This window comes from Haliotis rufescens, unplaced genomic scaffold (assembly GCF_023055435.1).
Source record: "Haliotis rufescens isolate VD_foot unplaced genomic scaffold, xgHalRufe1.0.p SCAF_6, whole genome shotgun sequence".
NCBI classification, from domain to species: domain Eukaryota; kingdom Metazoa; phylum Mollusca; class Gastropoda; order Lepetellida; family Haliotidae; genus Haliotis; species Haliotis rufescens.
The window spans coordinates 35,758,862-35,780,352 of NW_025964334.1; the positions used below are offsets into that span (position 1 = coordinate 35,758,862).

General features: G+C 40.0%; 1 protein-coding gene across 1 annotated transcript; it reads left to right on the plus strand.

The window, feature by feature from the left end:
- Nucleotides 1-1,794: 1,794 nt before the first annotated feature.
- LOC124148528 (di-N-acetylchitobiase-like) lies at nt 1,795-13,248 on the plus strand. The gene is made up of 7 exons (XM_046519643.2): nt 1,795-2,001; nt 2,317-2,461; nt 3,650-3,861; nt 6,025-6,196; nt 7,472-7,572; nt 8,651-8,812; nt 10,622-13,248. Exons 1-7 carry the CDS (start codon nt 1,882-1,884, stop codon nt 10,820-10,822), a joined length of 1,113 nt encoding a protein of 370 aa, XP_046375599.2. The 5' UTR covers nt 1,795-1,881; the 3' UTR covers nt 10,823-13,248.
- The last annotated feature ends 8,243 nt before the right edge of the window (nt 13,249-21,491 follow it).

Genomic DNA, 21,491 nt, shown 5'->3' on the forward strand with positions numbered 1-21,491 from the left:
TTATGGATGTCAACTTCTTTATTCTTAGTACTCGTAACACAAAGTTTCGGAGTAATACTTACTCCTTCATCGGGTGAATAAATGCTATACAACAGAACATATATATGTTCCTGCAAGAACCAGAAAAGTAATAAGAGAACAAAAGTGGAAACTTAACAAGGGAAGCCAAGAGATAATTGGTGCTGATAGGTGATTAGCAATGGACAAATGGAAGCCAACAGAGTTAATAAGCGCTCATAGGTGACGGCGATTAGATTTATTCTGAACCCGTGGAAAATCTAGACTTGCTTCCTTTAGGGCTATTTGTAGCATTAAAGTAAGGTTTGGGTGGAAGGGAAAATAATATTTTTTAGGGACTGTGAGACAGGTAATGCTGAGGAGTGTGTGGGGACTAATTACATGAGACGCGAGTACGTGAGCCCATGTGGGGACTCGAACCTTGGACTTTATGACGAGCGAACCTTTTAACCACAAGGCTATTTACAACACTGGTGAAATCCACGCATTCAATAAGTCGGGTGTTGACACAGCAAGGAACATATGCAATGTTTTTGACTATATGTCAAACACCCCTCTGTGTAAAGTGAGTGAGTATGGTTTTACGCCGCTTTTAGCAATATTCCAGCATTCTATATCACTGCGGAGGACACGAGAAATGGTCTTTACACAGAATACCCATGTGGGAACTCGAACCTTTAATCAGTGTGACGAGCGAACCTTTTAACCACAAGGCTACCCAACCACTCCCTCTCTATAGAAAAAAGACAGAAGAGTGTTGAATAGAATGACGGCATTTCTGCTACGGTTTCAGCTGTTTCAACAGATTCCCTGACGTCATATATATAGAGGATTCATCACGAGTGTTTTTTAATATGGGAAATATCAACCGAGTCTTAGTTAATCGGTATTTGCCGAGCCTTTGGCGAGGCAAATACCGATTAACGGGACGAGGTTGATATTTCCCATATTAAAAAACACTCGTGATGAATTCTATTTATAATTTTCACATTTTTGCTTCACAATTAAGCAATAATTGCATTAAACATTAACATCAGCAACTTGTCGAAATCTTACGTATAGATCGTGCGTAGTGATACATGTTTTCCATAGCCATGTAAACCAAAATAAACAATTCGCTGAGAAAAAAAGTTCCTCGGATTATTTTAAACAAAATACTTGAACAGACTTTTGCAGAATAATTGAAACTTTAATAACGGTAACAACAACGATTCTGAGTAATCTGATTATATCTCTGGTGTAACTTCACTTATAATATATAGTTTCAAATCAAACCGCTCGCTCTTCCGGTTATATAATTTGTATCTCTAATTTGCATACTTATGTCATTGGGGTATGACATACATGTTTTTATGTCATAAGCTTATGTCATGGATAAATGCTTAAGTTAAATGATAAAGTGTTAAAAACACTGTCCATTTATCTTTCGAAAAGTGTTCATTACATGAAATACAGAAGATAGAATATGCTGGTGATTTATGTGCCTGTTGATCATTTTCCTATTTAAAATAAAACGGTTGACTGTGAAAAACGATAAGAACATGCGAAATTATTACACACGTGAGAAATACTCATGTGTTATTGACATTGTCAGTAAAACATCACCTGTGCCAAAGACCCGTTCAAATTGTCTTTCTTATTTGAATTGTAGAAACTGTAAATTGAAAAAAATATCTTCGTGTGTTTTAGCGAGAGATTAAAATAACAGGCCACAGCCCACAACCTTGATGTGTGTAATTAATACCTGCATTTCCAGTCAGCTGACCCAAGTCACATGACAAGAGTTTACACCAGATCACGTGACAATGTTTTCAGAGGTACGGGAAGGAAAGTGCGCTCGCCCAGGAACTAGAATCTGAGACGATGGGACGTTGTGTTGTCTATGCCGTGGTGTCGTTCATGTTGATGTCGACAGTCAGCAGCAGGTGTCCGTGCAGCGACGAAAAATGGTGTAAACCGATCACTAACAACACGCGTAAAGAGGTGAGTAACTCACTGAGTTGATTCAACACTAATTGTTACTGTGTGTCTGCATCAACTTGTGGCGGTCCCACTAAATAACGCCCAGGGGCGTCCGAAAACGTCCGGGTAGTTATTGCACAACTGTATTTCCTCTTGATTCGTCAGGTTTTGCATTCTTAAAGCGACAGCTGTGTTGCAGGGTCTCCTTGCGTATAGATCGATGCTCATAATGTCAATCCCTGGATTCAGTGGATTGTCTGGTCCAGACTTCATTACTTACAGGCCGCTGTCATCCCACTGAGTGCGGTTTAACAACAACAACAAACATTGTTTCAGGTGTTCATGTTTTCCCTGCATGACGAGGCGGGCAGCTGGAGCAGGTTCGACTGGACAAGGGCCACCACGGTGGTCATGGTGGGCTATGTCAGCCCAGACCTCATGTGCTTCGCCCACCAGCAGAATGCCAGAGTCGTCATCATAGGTTCGTAGCTGCTCTTTTTAAGTTTAACTTTTAAGACCAGTCCAATTTCATTTCATGTTTTACAGTGAGTGAGTATGGTTTTACACCGCTTTTAGCAATATTCCAGCAATATCACAGCAGGGGACACCAGAAATGGGCTTCACACATTGTACCCATATCGGGTCATGTTTTACAATTTGTCCTGGCTAATATGCCAAGATGCAGGAGTCAATTTCTTTAAAATCTGATCATAATTCTCGCTTACGCTACACAGATCTGAGGACATCCCATTACAAACTCCAATCAGTTATTATTTATTATTTTTTTATTGTTATGTTCAGACAGAGGACTGCACACATTGTTAAGCTGACAGACAGAAGTGTATGATACATTCCTTTTAACCTTTTGTTGTTTATTAAGCATTTCTTCAAAGTTGACGAATGACCATGTAGACACGATTTATGGATAACAACTTCTTTATTTTACTGTAATGGCGATGTTTTGGTATAGATCCTTATAACGTTGCTTGACAAGTTGAGAAGCCCATAAATTGTGTCTACTTTGTGTGTTAGAAATCCAAAACTGGCAGGTGTCCACTGTACATTTAGCTGAATCATTCAGAATGTTTCTGATTGGCAAAAAACTGGGCCACTTTTATGAAAAAATGGATTATTATTTAAATCTTTCCAAAAGAGTTTATGTACTTCTTCAGTATAGACATGATAGACTGAGTTGATTTTAGCATCTAGGGTTGAAGATTGAAGCAGTACATGGGACAATAATATGTATTTGTTCCCCGGAAGCTCTGACAATAATTTCAATTGTTTGGGTTTCCAAACCAGGTGCCCTTTGCAGAAAAATTGGGGTAAAACTCATGTATTTTGTCTAAACTGGGATTTTTGTTAACATTCTTATCTTCTCAAATTACTACGTATTTTAACATTGTTTTCAATGCCATAGTGAAAACTAAGCACTTAAGCCTTCAATCCTCCTTATTGGTCCTGTTATAAGTGAAATGCAAGTCAGCTCTACAAAGCCATGACATCGGTTATAACATAGACGTATATACGTCTTTGGTTATAGTTATAGCTACAATTTCCAATGTTGGAATTTGGACTGACATTAGCTGCAGACTTGGGGCCGAATATCGCCCACTGAGCAGGTCTAGATAAAGCACTGTGATATTGATTTGTTTTGTTATGTTGACAGCCAACTACCCAACCGCAGACCTCACCAATGCCAGCAAAAGACAAGCATGGGTCAGTCAGCAGCTGGCCACTGTCCGAGACAACAACCTAGACGGCATCAACATCGACTTCGAGAGTCCTATACGCAAGGACCAGGTGGACGTCCGTGACGGCTACACCAGCCTTGTCAATGAGACGTACCAAGCCTTCAAATCAGCCTTGCCATACTCACAGGTATTGCTTGTTGAACTGTCCAGGACCCCATAGAGGCCCAGGCTAGCATAGGTCCCCGGCACACCGTGTCTACTGCTGGCTATAAGAGGATTTACCCAACATAGCCTTTTCAGCTTGCGTACATTTATTTCTTTAGAGATCAAGTGCTGGCATCACACACACATAAACTCTACTGTAGTGAATGATGCATAAAATTGAGCTATTGCTCTTTGTTGATCATCTTCTGAGGCAAGGGAGTTAACTGACTATAAAAGTACAGATTCCACCCTTGCCGAACTAGGCTAGAATATGTGGGTTCCATTGTAGTGCCACTAGTGGCTATTACAAGTTATGTCCCTTCTATGTCCCTCCTAGTGACCAATCAGATTCCACCTCGTACCACATGCATTTGCTTCAAACAAAATGGCGGCGCCCAGTCAAGACAATCTGATCAATAATCCAAATCTATATCGTCTTATTTTACATAGTGCATCAAATCACGTTATGATCCTGAAAAATCCTGCAATTGACTGAAATCATGTAGTTTATGAACCAGATATCTATTTCGTTACATGATTTTGATTGGACTTTGCATATACTCGTTAGTCCAGCCAAACTAGAACTCCATAATTCCAGCCTAGTTTGGCAAGGGTGGAAACTGGACTTTTATAGTCAGTTAACTCCCTTGCCTCAGGAAGATGATTGTTGATTAGACATGTAGATTGCTGAGTTTATTCAGCATGTTACACACGTGGGGCAGCACACAAAGAGATACAAATTAGAAGTCACCTGAAACAGCTGGAGTATTTAAAAAATGTCCATTTACTGATGCATGTACGTGTGTGTGTTTGTGTGGCTGCTTGTACCAGTCCGGACTAATGCCGATTTATAGTGCTAGCTCACTGAGATACCATGCCGCAGTTTAACATGAATACCCCACTCAGACACAGTTTACTGACTCCGAGCCGACCAGTCCTTGTTTTAGACCCTTAATGCCGAGCGCCAGACAGGGAAACAACAAGTACCATCTTTAACGTCTTTTGGTATGTCGCGGCCGGGGATCGAACCCCGGACTTTCCGCTCTCTGGGTGGATGCTCTACCACTAGACCACAGAGGCGGTTACCAAATGTGAATGATAAAAGCAAGTACATACTCACATGGCTCAAACAAGTATCCAGAGTCTTGGTTCGGTTTGTTTGTTGTTTAACACCGCACTCTGCAATATTCTAGCTATATGATGGCGGTCTGTAAATAATCGAGTCTGGACCAGACTATCCAGTGATTGACATCATGAACATCTATCCACACAATTGGTATACGATGACATGCATCAACCAAGTCAGTGAGCCTGACCACCCGATCCCGTTAGCGCTTCTTACGACAAGCATGGGTTGCTGAAGACCTATTCTAACCCAGATCTTCACAGGTCCTGGAGCCTTGTTAGAAGTAGTGATCACCCTTCAAGGTAGCCCAATGTACTCATGTGTGATGGAGGAACATGGTGTATACAACACTTGTGAACAATTGACGCTGGAATGATTTTACCTTTGCAACCACTATATTATTTGCATTCTGACACTCATCTCAATATTGCTTTGTGAAATTTGGTGCAGAGTTAGTCAGACTTATCCAAAACTAGCTTCCACAGGAGATATCACTTTGGGGAGATCAAGTGCTCTGGGAGATATCAGTGGAATAAATTACATCACAATGCTTTGCAGACCATTATGACATCATCAGTTACCATGACATCACAATCAAATGACATCACTAATCTCTGCCACTGAAACTGGTTAGCTGTACTTTTTACACTCAAGACACTGGGCAGTGTTCCATGAAGCGATCTTAGCACTACGACTTTTCGTAAGCCAGTGTTAAAGCATGGGAGTTACGATCACCTTAGCGCTAAGATGGCTTTGTGGAACAGGGCTTTGGTTATTACTGGAAACTTACAAACTGAAAAAGTTTGAAGAATGATTTTGGATGTCACTCTCGTCTTTTGACATCAAATATATCAAAAAGCCTTCGTGTTTTATTTTAAACTTTTATCAACTTGTGTTGATATATTTTATATCAGAAGACACTCAGGTGAGATTGTCCATATGTCATTGACAGAAGAATAATAAGCGTTTTTTCACCAACCTGCCTTCATCAAAAAATTACTATGAAGGCTTTGTTGCCAGGTAACAGTGGACGTGGCATGGAGCCCAGCGTGCATCGACCAGCGTTGTTATGACTACAAAGGCCTGGCCCAGTACACCGACTTTCTATTTGTCATGTCTTATGATGAACAAAGCCAGATTCAGGGAGAATGTATCGCCAAGGCCAACTCCGGCTATCAGAAAACATTGACAGGTAAACTGCAGGTGAAGATAGATGAGTGAGTGAGTTGGGATTTATCATTGCTTCAAACATTATTTCTGTTATGCCACAGTGTGTGAGCTTGATGTGGGAGGAAAGCCCAAAGCCATGAAGGTCATAGACGTGTTTCACTCTGGTGAAACATTAACAGGGGTATTATGATGATTGTGAGCCCAAGGATCATAATCATGGCAAAAATTGATACAAATGAAGATGGTGACAGCAATTTGGGATTATTAGAGTTATCTCCCTTTGCCTGGTTTGGGCCAAGCTCCTCACAGTGATAGCCTGTTTGCATAGTTCTCTATTCTACCAGTCACCACCAGTCACAACACCCCACTGTGCTTGGTGGCCACAGCCATGCTTGGAGTTGAACTTGCAACCGACTGACTGTTATGTACAATCAAGTGATGACTGCCGTGAAACCGAATACTCTTGCCCAAGCTAAATTATTTTGTTTGTCAACTTGAATTTCTACTTTATTTCATCTATCATATAATGAGTTTAGTGAGAATTCAAGGGGAAGTTGTCTGCTTTTCCGTCTGCCTTCTGATTAAACAAACAAACGTAAATTTGTAATTACAAGAAAAACCATTTCCCATTTCACTAGAATGGTATTCCAAACACATACACAAAAACATACATGTCACTATATTTGGGGTTAGAAGGCAAATTTCAAGATTTTTGTAATGGCCGCTTGCCCATTGGTGACAGCAATGATGCCGGGATGGTAACAAAGGTCACAGGTCAGCACTAAGAGGTGGATTGATTAACATCATGTAGGGCTGCTTGATTAATATCAGATGCAGAAGAGACGCGATATGCATGACTCAGTTACTTGACCACAAATGACAGCAAGCCTTATGACTTGAGTTGTGAGTGAATATGGTTTTACCCCACTTTTAACATTATTCCAGCAGTATGACATAGGGAGGTGTGGGGTTGGCTGGGGGGACACCAGAAATGGGCTTCACACAGGGAATCGATTCCATGTCTTCAACGTGACAAGCGAACTCTTTAACCACTATGCTACTCAACTCTTGAGTAAAATTGTGTGGTCACAGACTTTCAGAATCGTTTGTGTTGTATCCGTCATATGACAGTTGTTAGTTGTGCATAGCATTAAAGATGGCTGACCCTGGCGAGCACATGTGTTACAATACACGTGAAGTTCCATTCATGTGACACACCTCACGCGTTACCCAACAGAGTTACCTCCCTTACACCACTAGTGCCTGCAGTTTGTATTTTCATCTGCTTGTGTTTCAGGTTTACAGGGTTTCCTGAAATTTGAGGAGATCCCTGCATCACGCCTGGTTCTTGGGATGCCATGGTATGGCTACCGCTACCCGTGTCTTCAGCTTACACAGGTAATCAGGGCTTTCAGACAACAACGCACTTAAAGTACAAGGATGTATTGAGCTGAACTATTCATTATTTTCTTAGGTCCTTTCATCGTATGCGATTCTTTGGAGATTTTGATGGTTTAATTTGTTGTCATTTTCTTTGAAGCATGTTTAAATTAACTTAAATGAGGTTTGTTCCTGAACCAGAACCATTATGACTGATGTTTGTCACGGTTTTGCACAGATGAAGATTTTAATCATTTTTATGGAGACAAATTTGACATAGAATTGATTTCAAGATCGTGTTGTCCTGAAAGTGTTTTCTACTTTCTCATCTCCTGTGTGTCTACTTGTTGTTGGTTGACAAGGGCACCGATAGTGTTAGTGAGTGAGTGAGTTGGGTTTACCGCCACTTTTAACAGTATTACAGTTATATCACGGCGTGTCAGCTGAATGTGGGAGGAAAGCCTGAAGTGATGAAGGTCTCAGACGTTTACCTCTTTTGTGAAACCCATGAGCACAGGTATTGTGCTGACAAACCTAGAAACATAATTGGGGCGAACTGGGATTCGAACCCACAATCATAGGTTTCTAGCATGCCCAAGGGACGCAATTCTGTACAGCGAATTGCGGCGCCTTAGACGACTGGGCCACCCGTGCCCCCACCGATAGTGTGGGATGCAGGAACAGTTGTACATGCTTAGAAAGTTATTGAAAACACCATTGTTGTCATTTTAGCAAATGGAAATGTGATCAAGTGGTCCAGCTCAGTGACTTGGTTGTAGCTTGTTATCATACTCGTACGGTGTTGATCGTCATTCATAAAATCAAACTCTGAAGCATCTGGTTGAGACTTGATTATTTTCAGACTGCCTTCATACAGCTGGAATATTGCTGAGCAAACAAGCAAAACAAACAAATAATTGTCCATGAAGCTGAAGCTAAGAAACAGATCTACTAAATTTTTTAAGTAGAAGATTTTTTTCTTCTTTTGTTGTATTTCCAGTGGTTTATATTATATTTCGGGGAACTGAGACCACCTGACTGCAACCAACCAAAAAAGCAGGTTACTCACTTACAGCATCAACATATTTTACTTCAGGATGACAAGTGTTTCATCAAGCATGTTCCGTTCCGAGGGGTGAACTGTAGTGACGCTGCAGGCACACAGCGAGACTTCAGCATAGTCTACCCCCTCCTACAGAGCTCCGGGGCCATTAGGATCTGGGACAATGTAACTCGAACACCACACTTCAATTACAAGGTACATATACACAGTTATCTCAGGTATGGTAAAGATATGTATACATCGTCTTCCACCTATAATGTACAGTCCAGGGCAACAAGATACTATTACTTGCACAACTAATTGTGGATAGTTAAATGTGAAGATTTTTTATAGTGTTATGACAGCCAAAATTCAGGAGTTTTGGCAATGATATCATAGAGGTTTTTTGTGGGTAGGTTTTATATGTGCATTGTCTTCCTCCAAAAAGGAAAAGGCATTTTATATTTAAAGGTAAAAGGTGCTTCCAGACAAAAAGAAGCAGAACTATAATTACTATTTATCAAAGTTAGGTGTCAACCTAGTTCGGTGGTGATAGCAATTGTTTATAAATTAGTTTATTTTTATTTTTATGGATATAAGTTTGACATAGGATTAATTTCAAGGCCATTTTGTCCTAAGAGTGTTTAGTAATTCCTCACAAAACTGAGACAAAGACACACACGCCCGCATGGTCAAATTCATTATTGCACATTGCTATATAAGTGCAATAATCTTGAGGTTAACATTGCCTCACATCGCCTTGCCTCAACAGTCATGTGGGGCATCAAACCTGGATCGTGGCTCGACAAGCTAACGCTTAACCACTTGACCACCCAACCGCCCTAAAATTGTTGTGGGGACATGGGTCATCTAGTTGCCTCTGTTGCTACAATTTGCCATGCACATTTGTCTGTTTGGTGTGCCTGAAACTCGGGTTCGAATCCCGGATTTGCCCCAATAATATTTCCAGGTTTGTCAGCGCCATTTGTGGTTTCCACCAAAGTGGTACACATAGACCCGTATTCCTTCGAGCTTTCCACATCAAGCTTACACACCACGATATACGTTAATATGCTAAACAAAACTCACTCACTATATTAGATTTGGTAACCGTATGTCTGTGCTGACTCCAACAAACGATTTTGATATAGACTTGTCTCTACACTGATCTACGGACTGTTCTATAGTGTTTTCCTAATAGATCCCCGATCCTTATCTGCATTGCACTTTATATGCTTCAGTGAAGTGCATGCATCTATCTAAAGACAAGTGCAACATGATGCACTTACAAAAACACTTCAGCAAATGTGCTTGCCGCAAGAGGCGACTATGCTTGTCGTAAGAGGCGACTATTCTTGTCATAAGAGGCGATTATGCTTGTCGTAAGAGGCAACTATGCATGTCATAAGAGGCAACCATGCTTGTCATGAGACGACTATGCTTGTCAGAAGAGGCGACTATGCTTGTCATAAGAGTGACTATGCTTGTCATAAGAGCGACTATGCTTGTCATAAGAGGCAACTATGCCTGTCATAAGAGGCGACTATGCTTGTCATAAGAAATGACTATGCTTGTCATAAGAGACGACTATGCTTGTCGTAAGAGAAGACTATGCTTGTCGTAAGAGACGACTATGCTTGCCGTAATAGACAACTGTGCTTGATTTATAAGGTGACTATGCTTGCCGTAAGAGGCGACTAACAGGATAGGTTGGTCAGGCAGACTGACTTTATTGATGCATGTCGTATCCCAGTTGCTTATGATGTCTATTACTGGATTGTCTGGTCCAGTCTCAATTATTTACAGACCGCCGTCATATAGCTGGAATATTGCTGAGTGTGGCCCTAAACAATACACAAACAAACAATCCAAAGACACTTGCCTTGAAATATGAGTATATATTGTCATAATGAAAATCGTTAAGGGGAACAACAAAGAGATATGGTTACTGCAGCTATCACTACATTTGTCATGGTGCATGTACAATTGTCGACATTGAATTTCATCTGTGATGTTCTACCCTAGGATCCGTCCACTGGGATCATGTACCAGTACCACTATGACGACCCGGAGAGTATCGCCTTCAAGAGTCACATGGCTGAGACACTTGGCCTACGCGGTGTTGGGATATGGAACGCTGACTCTGTGGACTACAGCAACACAACAGAAGCGAACAAGATCAGGCAGTGGATGTGGGGCGCTCTGCCTCAGTACCCACGCTGGTAGAGTTTGTTTTATGTGAGATGTGGACCTCGCGAAGGGTGAGATGTTTTATGTGATGTGTGCGACTCTCGAGGGTGTGGGGGCCCTGCCTCAGTACCCACGCTGGTAGACTTTGTTTTATGTGAGATGTGGACCTCGCGAAGGGTGTGATGTTTTATGTGATGTGTGCAATGCTGGAGGTGTGTGGGGGCCCTGCCTCAGTACCCACGCTGGTAGACTTTGTTTTATGTGAGATGTGTGCGACTCTCGAGGGGTGGGGGGGCCCTGCCTCAGTACCCACGCTGGTAGACTTTGTTTTATGTGAGATGTAGACCTCACGAGGGGTGAGATGTTTTATGTGATGTGTGCGACTCTCGAGGGTGTGGGGGCCCTGCCTCAGTACCCACGCTGGTAGACTTTGTTTTATGTGAGATGTGGACCTCGCGAAGGGTGTGATGTTTTATGTGATGTGTGCAATGCTGGAGGTGTGTGGGGGCCCTGCCTCAGTACCCACGCTGGTAGACTTTGTTTTATGTGAGATGTGTGCGACTCTCGAGGGGTGGGGGGGCCCTGCCTCAGTACCCACGCTGGTAGACTTTGTTTTATGTGAGATGTAGACCTCACGAGGGGTGAGATGTTTTATGTGATGTGTGCGACTCTCGAGGGGTGTGGGGGCCCTGCCTCAGTACCCACGCTGGTAGACTTTGTTTTATGTGAGATGTGGACCTTGCGAGGGGTGTGATGTTTTATGTGATGTTTGCGACTCTCGAGGGGTGTGGGGGCCCTGCCTCAGTACCCACGCTGGTAGACTTTGTTTTATGTGAGATGTAGACCTCGCGAGGGGTGAGATGTTTTATGTGATGTGTGCGACTCTCGAGGGGTGTGGGGGCCCTGCCTCAGTACCCACGCTGGTAGACTTTGTTTTATGTGAGATGTGGACCTCGCGAGGGGTGTGATGTTTTATGTGATGTGTGCGACTCTTGAGTGAAGTGGGGACGGAGACTTAGGCTTGTGTTTCAGATGTTGAAGTGTTAGATTGTGTTGCATACAGAGTGTATGATTAAGGGTGTCTGCTGGTATGATTTTGTGTTCACTGCTCGAACTGCCGTATATCAGGAGTCGTTTTTGGACATATTTAAAGTTAGCCTATCGTGAATTTAGGAATGAAGACATGATTCATAGTCTTAAAGTCAAATATAACACTTAATATACCAATCAAAAAATTAAATTAATTCAAATTTTGCTTAACGATGCTGTCACTCCATTGCAAACTTGTGTTACGTCATAGGACTGTATGTCATCAATGGAATATGGCTGCAGATTAGAAATTTAGGGAGGTACATAAAGGCGCTCGTTATTACTCTAAAATATGAAGGGCATTATTTTTATCTTATTGATGAACATTTTTTAGGAACTATTGTATAAAGTCAATAACATTAAAAAGTTAATACCCAGTAATTGCGACCTGTACAATAGAATGCACACTAAATTCCTTCAGTTGAGCAATGAGAAAGCTCATCTTGAATTTTAAAATACCTATGTTAGATAATGTTAAATACTCAGCTTACTGACTCGCGGACATCTTTTTTTGGTTTGTTCTTTTGTGACAGTGGTCTTTTAATAATCAAATCTGGACCAGACAATCCAGTGATTGACATCAAGAGCATCCATCCACACTATTGACAACCTTTAACACATAGTAGGGTACTCACAAATCAGTTGTTCTGCTGCAACACAGCAGTTTCTAGTATTCATGTCTCTTTGTTGGATGGGTGAATGGTTTAGCTGATCTTATGTTGAATGAGTGGAACATAATGCTGTTCATATAGTGAATGAGTGAGTGAATGACGTGGTGGTTGGATATCATCATGTGTCAAAATGCAGGGTTAGATATCCCATGATGCATCGTATTATATTATATTATAGTTTCATGACATTGAAGCGATGCATTTTTACAACAGGGGATTTAAGTACAGTCAAACCTTGTTGTCTTGAACTCATGTGTGTTGAATCCCAGGATGTGTCGAATTCACACCCTGGTCCTGGCAAACGCTTACTTTATTTGTCACTATTTTAACCACAATGTGTTAAATTCCTGGTTATCTCCAACTCAATTTATAGTCCAGAGTTAAAGTTTTGGAAAGGACAACTTAATACAAGTTAGAAACAGAAACATTTGTCATATCTGCATTGAAGCGTCTGTGCACTTTATTCAAATTATACACACGATGTGGTACATTTCTTTCTGCTGTCAAATGTCACAGTCAGATGTAATGAGGTGAGGTGTGTCGAACTCCAGACTTCAAGACGGCATGGTTTATCTGTACTTCCTGATGATAGAGATTCTGTATATGATAGAGTAATGTTTTCTGCAAGAACTTCAGGTTCTTTTCAATACATTCCATTTTTTAAGGACCGTTTACCTTTTAATAAATGTTATATTTTGAATACTGATTGCCTCCTGGATATGTTCTTCAATAAGAGTTTGTTTGTTTGTTTGTTGTTTAACGCCGCACTCAGCAATATTCCAGCTATATGACAGCGGTCTGTAAATAACCAACTCTGGCCCAGACAATCCAGTGATTTACATCATGAACATCGATCCACGCAATTGGAATCGATGACATGCATCAACCAAGTCAGCGAGCCTGACCACCTGATCCCGTTAGTCGCCTTTTATTTCAATAAGTGAGCATGCTGAGCGAGTTAGAACCCATGGACGCAATCGGTGCCCATGTTTGTGATGAGCCCCGTTTGAATGTCACAATGCTGAAAAAAGACATCCAGTCAAGTCACTCTTACAAGTGAGGGGAATTCTGTGCCAAGTCATAAATACAAACAATGGAGGTGACATAGCCTTGCTTCAAGTCTGCACTGAATGATAATTCCATGGATGTGTAGTAATTCTATCCTTACAATAGGCAAGTCTAGATAAGTAGACAGTCGCCAGTCTTTTATAGAGACAACTGGTTCTTAATATTTACATAATCTAGGAATTATGATTTAAAATAATAATAATGGCCTTAGAGACTTGTGCAAGTCTAGTGATGACCTAACTTATCAAAGTAATTATAGCGAAAGGGTCCATGGCATTTATGATAAAATAAGTGAGTGAGGTTTTATGCTATGCCGCTTTTAGCAATATTCCAGCAATATCGCAGCAGGGAACACCACAAATGGGCTTGTCAGGAATCTAACCCGGGTCTTCGTCGTGATGAGCGAACGCTTTAACCACTAGGCTACCCCACCGCCCCTTATAATAAAATGAAGATATAATACAGTGGATATAAGGTTGCAGACACAATGGCTGGACTGATTGCTTGTCATTGTATCCTGATGAAGCGGATCATTGTTGATGTTTTCAGTCAGTTATAGTCCTAGCCTAGTCCTTTACACAGGCTACTGTAATATAGCTGGCAGATTGCTCACTGTGGCCATAAGTAAGCTGGGAGTCAGGTCATCTGTATCTCAAGGTGTGCCCAGATAACACAAGTGCTGATCTATGTCTGAAGAAGTTGGTCCAGGAGAGATAGCTCATCCATTTTTGAAGACGTTGCTCCAGAGCGGCAAGAGGCCATGTTGTCTTACGATGTAGCTCCAGGTGCAGCTGAGGGTCAGTAGACCTTGCATGTAGTATGAGAACAGGGTTCAAACATCTAGACGTAGTCCGCTAATATTCCAGTAGTAATTCCAGCAGCAATATGTACTTTGAAAGTGACTTTGAATGGGAAACATCAGAATGATCAGTGAACACCAAACTTTGCAATGGATGAAAGTGGCTCACAGTATTGCCAGCACTCGCTTCATAAAAGCAACTCAACACTCCCATCTTTGATTATATTCTTTAATGCACCAAACAGGATGAGGACACATTCTATAGGGCGAAACAAATATACAACAGTAATCCTATTTACATGTAATGGTCAACTCAAAGCTAAAATGAAAACAATTAATCCTCCTCTGAGCCCTGATCCACACAGCCGTGTCAGAGCCAAGCCTGTTAAAGTTTTTTCTTTAAACACAATCTCATTATAAATATATAGTTTACTCTGATATGATACCTGCCTGCGTCACGATCTGAGAACACTTTCGTAGAAGGTGTAGCAGGTGAAGCCTCAGCGGATCTTTACTGTCCATTCAAAGTGTGTGAGTTCTTGAGGCAATGAGATGTAAGCTTTCTAAAACAATTCAGCTTTACTCCCTTACCGCCTTGATTCAGAAATTTTGATTTCTGCCAAAAGAAAACAGCCACAGAACACAAAACTACTTTTCATAGTAAACCTCATGGCACTCACAAACAACAGGCTGTAAAAAATATCCACAATTTAACAACACTAATCTTTTGCATTCAGATTTCCTTGATCATATTGGTTTTTGAGATAGTGAAGTTAGATATGCAGTCCTGAATGCTTACCTCACTCGTAACGAGAACTTAGAAGCCTTGACACTGATTGGATCATTAGAAATTTCACCTACATGACCTTCAATGGAGGTGTTCTGGGATCTTGACAGTGAAGTATCATATCAGAGCAAAAGATCTGATTTTCATTAACACTGCTTTAAAACAGAACATAACTTAGACCTAACAAGGCTGGGAGGAGATGATTCTGAAGATCAACATGATCAATACCCCGGTCAGAACAAAATACTGGAAAAATATAAAAAGAATACATTAAAGAAAGAATTTCACTTTCAATTAGTGTAGAATATTTTTACATAATAAAAGAAAGATATTGTTTTGGCAAGACAACAGTGCAAAACAAGTATTCTTAAGATAGTTTTCTGAAGTGTGAATTACCTGCTAAAAGTCATAAAAAGAAATAAGCAGATTTGATCTTCCATTGAGAAGTGGATAAATTGAATAAATGATTTAGAAAACATGATAAAGACTGAGACGTCAATTCCCCATGACCAAAACACAGGACACTGTCTTTATATGATGAATTACAAGTAATTCCATTTCAACCAGCACCCATATTATGTTGTACAAAGTGAGTAGGCATGACAGCAATAGGCAAAATTTTATTTTCTGTTATTTTCTTTCCCAGCCACTCCAATTCACAATTGTACTAAATGAAATTAAAACACCACTCCAGGGCTTCACAATCTGACAGTCTTTCCTGAATCAATTTCATAAATGGCGGTGATGGGCTTTGGGACAGGCTGCATCAAAATATGCAAATGATGAACGGAAACAAACTTTTGAAGATGTAGAACTGAATCAGACTTAGCATGCAGTAAAACATAAAAAAGTTTGGTTCATACATTTTTTCCTTGCCAGTCAATTATTAAACATATTAAAATTGGATTTTAGTGCTCGCTACCACTATGTCCAGCAATAGAGAACAAAGATCTCATTTAATGAGATGTGTCAATTCATTTCTTTTCATAGAGAACACTGTAATGTTCATGTGCATTGTCTATGAAGCTATTTGAAATAGTGTTAACCTTTCAGTATCAGCTACGATTAAACAAGTACAATCATACACATGCAAAAAGGTTAAGCACCATCCATTCTATATTTTCACATATTTTGAACTTCCATGTCTTTTGGAAATATCTACATATGACCTTGACCTCACTGAAGAACCCTCTAACACCTGCGGAAATGTTAGACCAAGGATCATATACTACTCGAAACAAGTTAAAGAACACCCATATGTGGAGGGCACTATCTGCCAGCCATTACAGATTAACTATTGTCATATGAAAAAATGCAGAAAAAGGTCCACTAATGCTTGCTAATGAATCAGTTACATGTCACTCGACTTTGAAAAGCAAAACAAATGTATTTCATCAAACCATTAATACAAGATATGATTTTTATAACTGACTATTTTATATGGAAATATATTGTAGTGATGCTTAATTAAGGTATCAGTTTAACATGTCCCTCGTTGACTATACATTGAGCAAACCATCAAGTCAAATACAGTAATCTGATTAAACTGCGTAGGTTGGAGTAAGCGAGTTAGTTAGATTTTCTATGCGATTCCAGATGTATTCAGACACAGCCCAAAGTGATGCATGTCACAGACACTTTCCACTCTAAGGTAACCATGGTAACCCAGGTTTATGGTGCTGAAAGACCAAGGATCATAATCTGGGATTTGAACAGCATCCAGCTGATCCTGGCATAGCTAAGGGAGACAATTCTGCACAGCACACTACAGCATCGTAGGCTGGATTCCTGTGTGTGGACACAATATATACACATTTCATAAATGTACATGAACATTGGTGAGTGAGAGTAAATATTGTTAAAAGCCATATCAGCACTATTGCAGCCAATCGTGGCTACATTCTTAAGTACAGCCTCAAGGGATCCAGGACATACTGGCTTTGAATGAGACTAGTTTAACGTCACTCTGAACAATATTCTGTTTTATCACACCAGCAGAACAATGTGAGAGGAAGACCAAAGAGGTACAGGTCTTGGACATTTACCCCTTTTGTGAAAACCCTTGAAAACCCAGACCAAGATTTATCACTGGGAACATTTTAGATTCAAACCCACAAGATGCATCATGGAAGCTAAGGGACCCATCTCTGCAGTGCCTTAGACCCTGGAGTCAGTTTACCCTGACTACTAAACTAACACAAAAGATGAGGGGGCAACCATTTCATATTTTTTTTCTGGGGTGGGGTTGGTTTGAGATCAGTATATCCTTGTGTTTAATGTGTCACAACTAAATTATTTTTTCCAAACAGAATAAGGTACTCAATTATATATTTTATCAAATAAATTAAAATAACCAACTGTATTCTTTTGACACTTGTCTGCAAGAAAAGAGACCATTATTTGTTTTCCTACAATGTGAAGCATCTCTAATATATTTTCCGAAAAACGGGGCTTGATTATTTTTTCCCTTTCTGAAAATCAAATGGTTGCTCCCTGAGTGGTGGCAGCAGTAAACACTGATAAACATTTGCCTGCAATTCTAGCCAAACGCCCTCGAGATATTGAACCAAATCAAACCAACCACAAACTACATTTTTTCTTTGTTGAATACTTGACATTATGTGCTGACTAAGGCCTAAAGGCTTCAATGGTGGAGCTGATACTTCAACCACAGTACTCATCTGAAACTACAGCCAGCCAGGGATTTTATCTAGGACATCAAATTAAGTGTCCTTGGCAAGTAAATTGGCCCAAAATTGTTTTTGTCACAACAGACTTTATTTTCTAAAAATGCAGGGATAATGTTACATTGAATGATGTATCTTAAAAGTAAGCATAAAGCTTGTTTCTCATCATTGAGTGAGTGAGTGAGTTGGGTTTAAAACCGTTTTTAACTGTATTCCAGTTATATCACGGCGTGTCAGCTTAATGTGGGAGGAAAGCCCGAAGTGATGCAGGTCTCAGACGTTTACCACTTCGGTGAAACCCACGAGCAGGGGTATGGTGCTGACAAACCTAGAACCATAATCGGGTGAACCGGGATTGAAACCCACAATCATAGGTTTCTGGCATGCTCAAGGGACGCAATTCTGCACAGCGAATCGCGGCACCTTAGACGACTGGGCCACCCGTGCCCCCTACTCATCATTGAACTTTTTATCAATAAATACAAGCCAACTTAAACATAAGTTATCATATTAATAACCTGAATTTCAGAAAAATTTAATTTATATTTGGGAATTATTACTGACAATTGCTGTTGACGTTTGGCCTCAGAGAATGCCAAGATAAATCCCTGAGCCCTGAGATCAATCATTTGGAAAAGGTGAATTTACAACAGAGATAACTAAAGCTGGCCACCAATCTTAGAATAACACTTTGGCTGTATTATGAGCACTGACAGTATGACAATATCTATGATCTCCTTATCAGCTGCTACTTATCACGCTCACTGGGAGAGTGTAGAGAAACTGAAAAACATGATTAAAACACATGGGCTGAAATATTAACAAAGCGAAAATCATATATACACACATGCCCCTACCATACAATCAGTTAATCTGAATTAAATGTGACTAACGATTGGTGAAAAGACTTTGAGCCTAAATTTCTACTTCGTTTTCTATAAAAAGTTTGTACATTTAAATTTGTACCAATGGTAACTGTTTCTAACAGTTTATTATGAATCAAAGTTCCTATATTGGGGTTGTTTTCTCAACATCTGAATTTGAATTTGCTGGAAGTGTGTTGAACATTCTAGGCTTAAGTCTTCCACCCTCAAACTGACAAGATGATACAAGCACTGATAACACATCTTTACAGATCATACTAATGAGGGCTATGGTGTTACGATATCAAATCATGATACAAGACTTAAGCCCGCGTTAAGCCCCCATCACACTATCAAAACCTTGATCAAAAACTTTTCCCAAGTTCCATGGTCCAAGTTGGGCTGTTTACACTCATCAAAGTTTTTGACAGGCCGTCAAAGTTTTGGCGGGAATTATCTTGCCAAGATGGATGCAACTGACAAAGATGTTTTTCTGTTGTCATATGTATTTTGAGTATTGCCATGTTAAGAAGGCGGCGTCAGGGTAGGCAAAGGAATATTTGGTCCCGAGAATGGCTGAACCATATCAATTATTTCTGCCAACATCTCGTCAGTCCAAAATAGTTGGCTCATTTTGACTTGCCTCTATCCACCTATTTACCCGGTTGAAAAGGGGTAAATGTTCCTTGCATTATGATTTGCTAAATTAAATTGTCATCAAACTTTGATCAAAGTTTGACAAGAAATAAAATCGGTTTCTATTCCATCAAAAACTGTCAAAGTTTTTGACGGCATGTTACAATATGAAAAACTTGGTCAAAATTGACTTTGACCAAGTTTGTGATCAAAGTTTTTGATAGTGTAACGAGGGCTTTACAATATGAAACATATTGTCACACAATAACGTAAGACATAATCAGACACTTATGATAACCAAACATTTGATGTTTATTCTACACACAATGAAACTATTATCATTTTATTTGCATTTTTATTGTAATTTGTACGACAGTCATGAAAATTGGCAATGAAAGCAACGGATTGTCCTGATCTTGTGAAACGGTATTGCTGGCTTATTTGACCAATGTTTGACTAGTGTCGATAGGAACAGATTGTGAGACATATCTAAAATATTTTACTTATTAGACTAGGACCACATGTTATACAGAAAATGCTTCACAAACAAAAATTTGAATTATGCCAACATGACATTCTTCAATTTTGATGAACAAATCAGAGATGATATAGTAGTCATGACAACCTTCACCAGAGTTATAGTACTTATACCATGATGCAACAGTCTTGGGACAAACTTACCTACAGAGAACAAATCAACAGGCCCAACCTTTAAAAGAACAATGATCATATGTAACATTATTCAAAGCTCACATCACATGACATTTAAAGCTGAACATAAGCAAGATAATACAAAGAAACATCTGCCATGGTGAGTATGATATTGTACAGTATGAATAAAGCTTGTTAGCAAACTGAGAGGTAAACAGACATTAATCAATGTGATACCAAATATATTCCCACTTTACAAAGCAATATCAGAATGTTAAAGTATAGTATTAGTGGAGTAACACTTTAACCAATAGTATTTCAGTTTCAGCATGTTTTATGTGAGAGGGAAACCAGGAGTACAGGTATGACGCCGACACAACAAGAATCAGATTTAGGTACATTTGGGATTTGAACCCATGGCCATCGGAATCTAGTTGAAAAGGACGCCACTCTCACAGCGAATTGTGGCGCCTTGATGACCAGGCCAGCTGGTCTCCCAGTACAGTGTTGACTAGCTGTGGTGATTTTATAGAGGTAACTGGCTTGAACTAACATGAACATAGAAGATATGTTCATACTAAAAAATACTGTTTTCTCACTGCCATTTTAGGAAAGTTTGGGATAATTGAGGACAAAAGATTTGTGTATAAAGATGACAATAGTTCATTTGCCAATCTTCTAAAATATTCTTCACAATACTTTACATCTTCCTGCCAGATGCAAAAGACTACAAATTATGGGAAGGAAGTTTGGTTCTGATAAAAAAAAGTCTTTTAACACTGTATTGGTTCTGCTTGACTCGTGTCCCTGTTTGTGAAACCAATGTATTTTTTCAGCACTGTCAGTAAATTGTGCTTTAGGGCCTGAGAGTAAGTGATGGAAATATGTGCAGAATCAGCACTTTCAGAGTGAGGTGTCAGTGAACAGTGTTGGAGCAACACTTTGGCATATTCTAAATGTTGGTCCCAAAATGTCAATATTTCCTGAAAATCACCCAAACAAATGCAAACAAACACCACACAGGATTTAATCCAGTGCTTCAACATAATGAAATCTGAGAAACACATAGTCCAGTTGAAAAGTGTTAAATTAGGATCTAAAATATCGTTGCTTTTGAAAATGTCATAGTCACACAATTTGAGAAACATACTATCAAATTGTTAAACCTGCCTAGGTTGAAAGGGTGAGATAACGCTGCCATACAACTATGCCATGCCCATGGAGGACAAACTGTACCCATGTCAGGACGTGAACCCAGGACCAACTGTATGAGGAGAGGCACCAACCATTAGGCCATCGACCACCCCCCAGGTCTACTTGAGTGACTAACAAGGAAACAGAGTGGGAGGTAAAAACCATGTGGGACAACTGACAGACATGGAATTCCGCAAGGAAAGAAGAAAAAATATGTTTTGGTCTTTGAAAGGCATTTAGAAGTGATACACATAAGGAAG

What these genes read in the sequence shown, in the direction of transcription:
- LOC124148528 (XM_046519643.2), top strand. Translation starts at nt 1,882, where the DNA reads ATGGGACGTTGTGTTGTCTATGCCGTGGTGTCGTTCATGTTGATGTCG. An exon ending in CAGCCTTGCCATACTCACAG is followed by an intron (nt 3,862 to 6,024) that starts GTATTGCTTGTT and finishes CTTTGTTGCCAG; the next exon opens with GTAACAGTGGACGTGGCATG. An exon ending in CACCACACTTCAATTACAAG is followed by an intron (nt 8,813 to 10,621) that starts GTACATATACAC and finishes GTTCTACCCTAG; the next exon opens with GATCCGTCCACTGGGATCAT.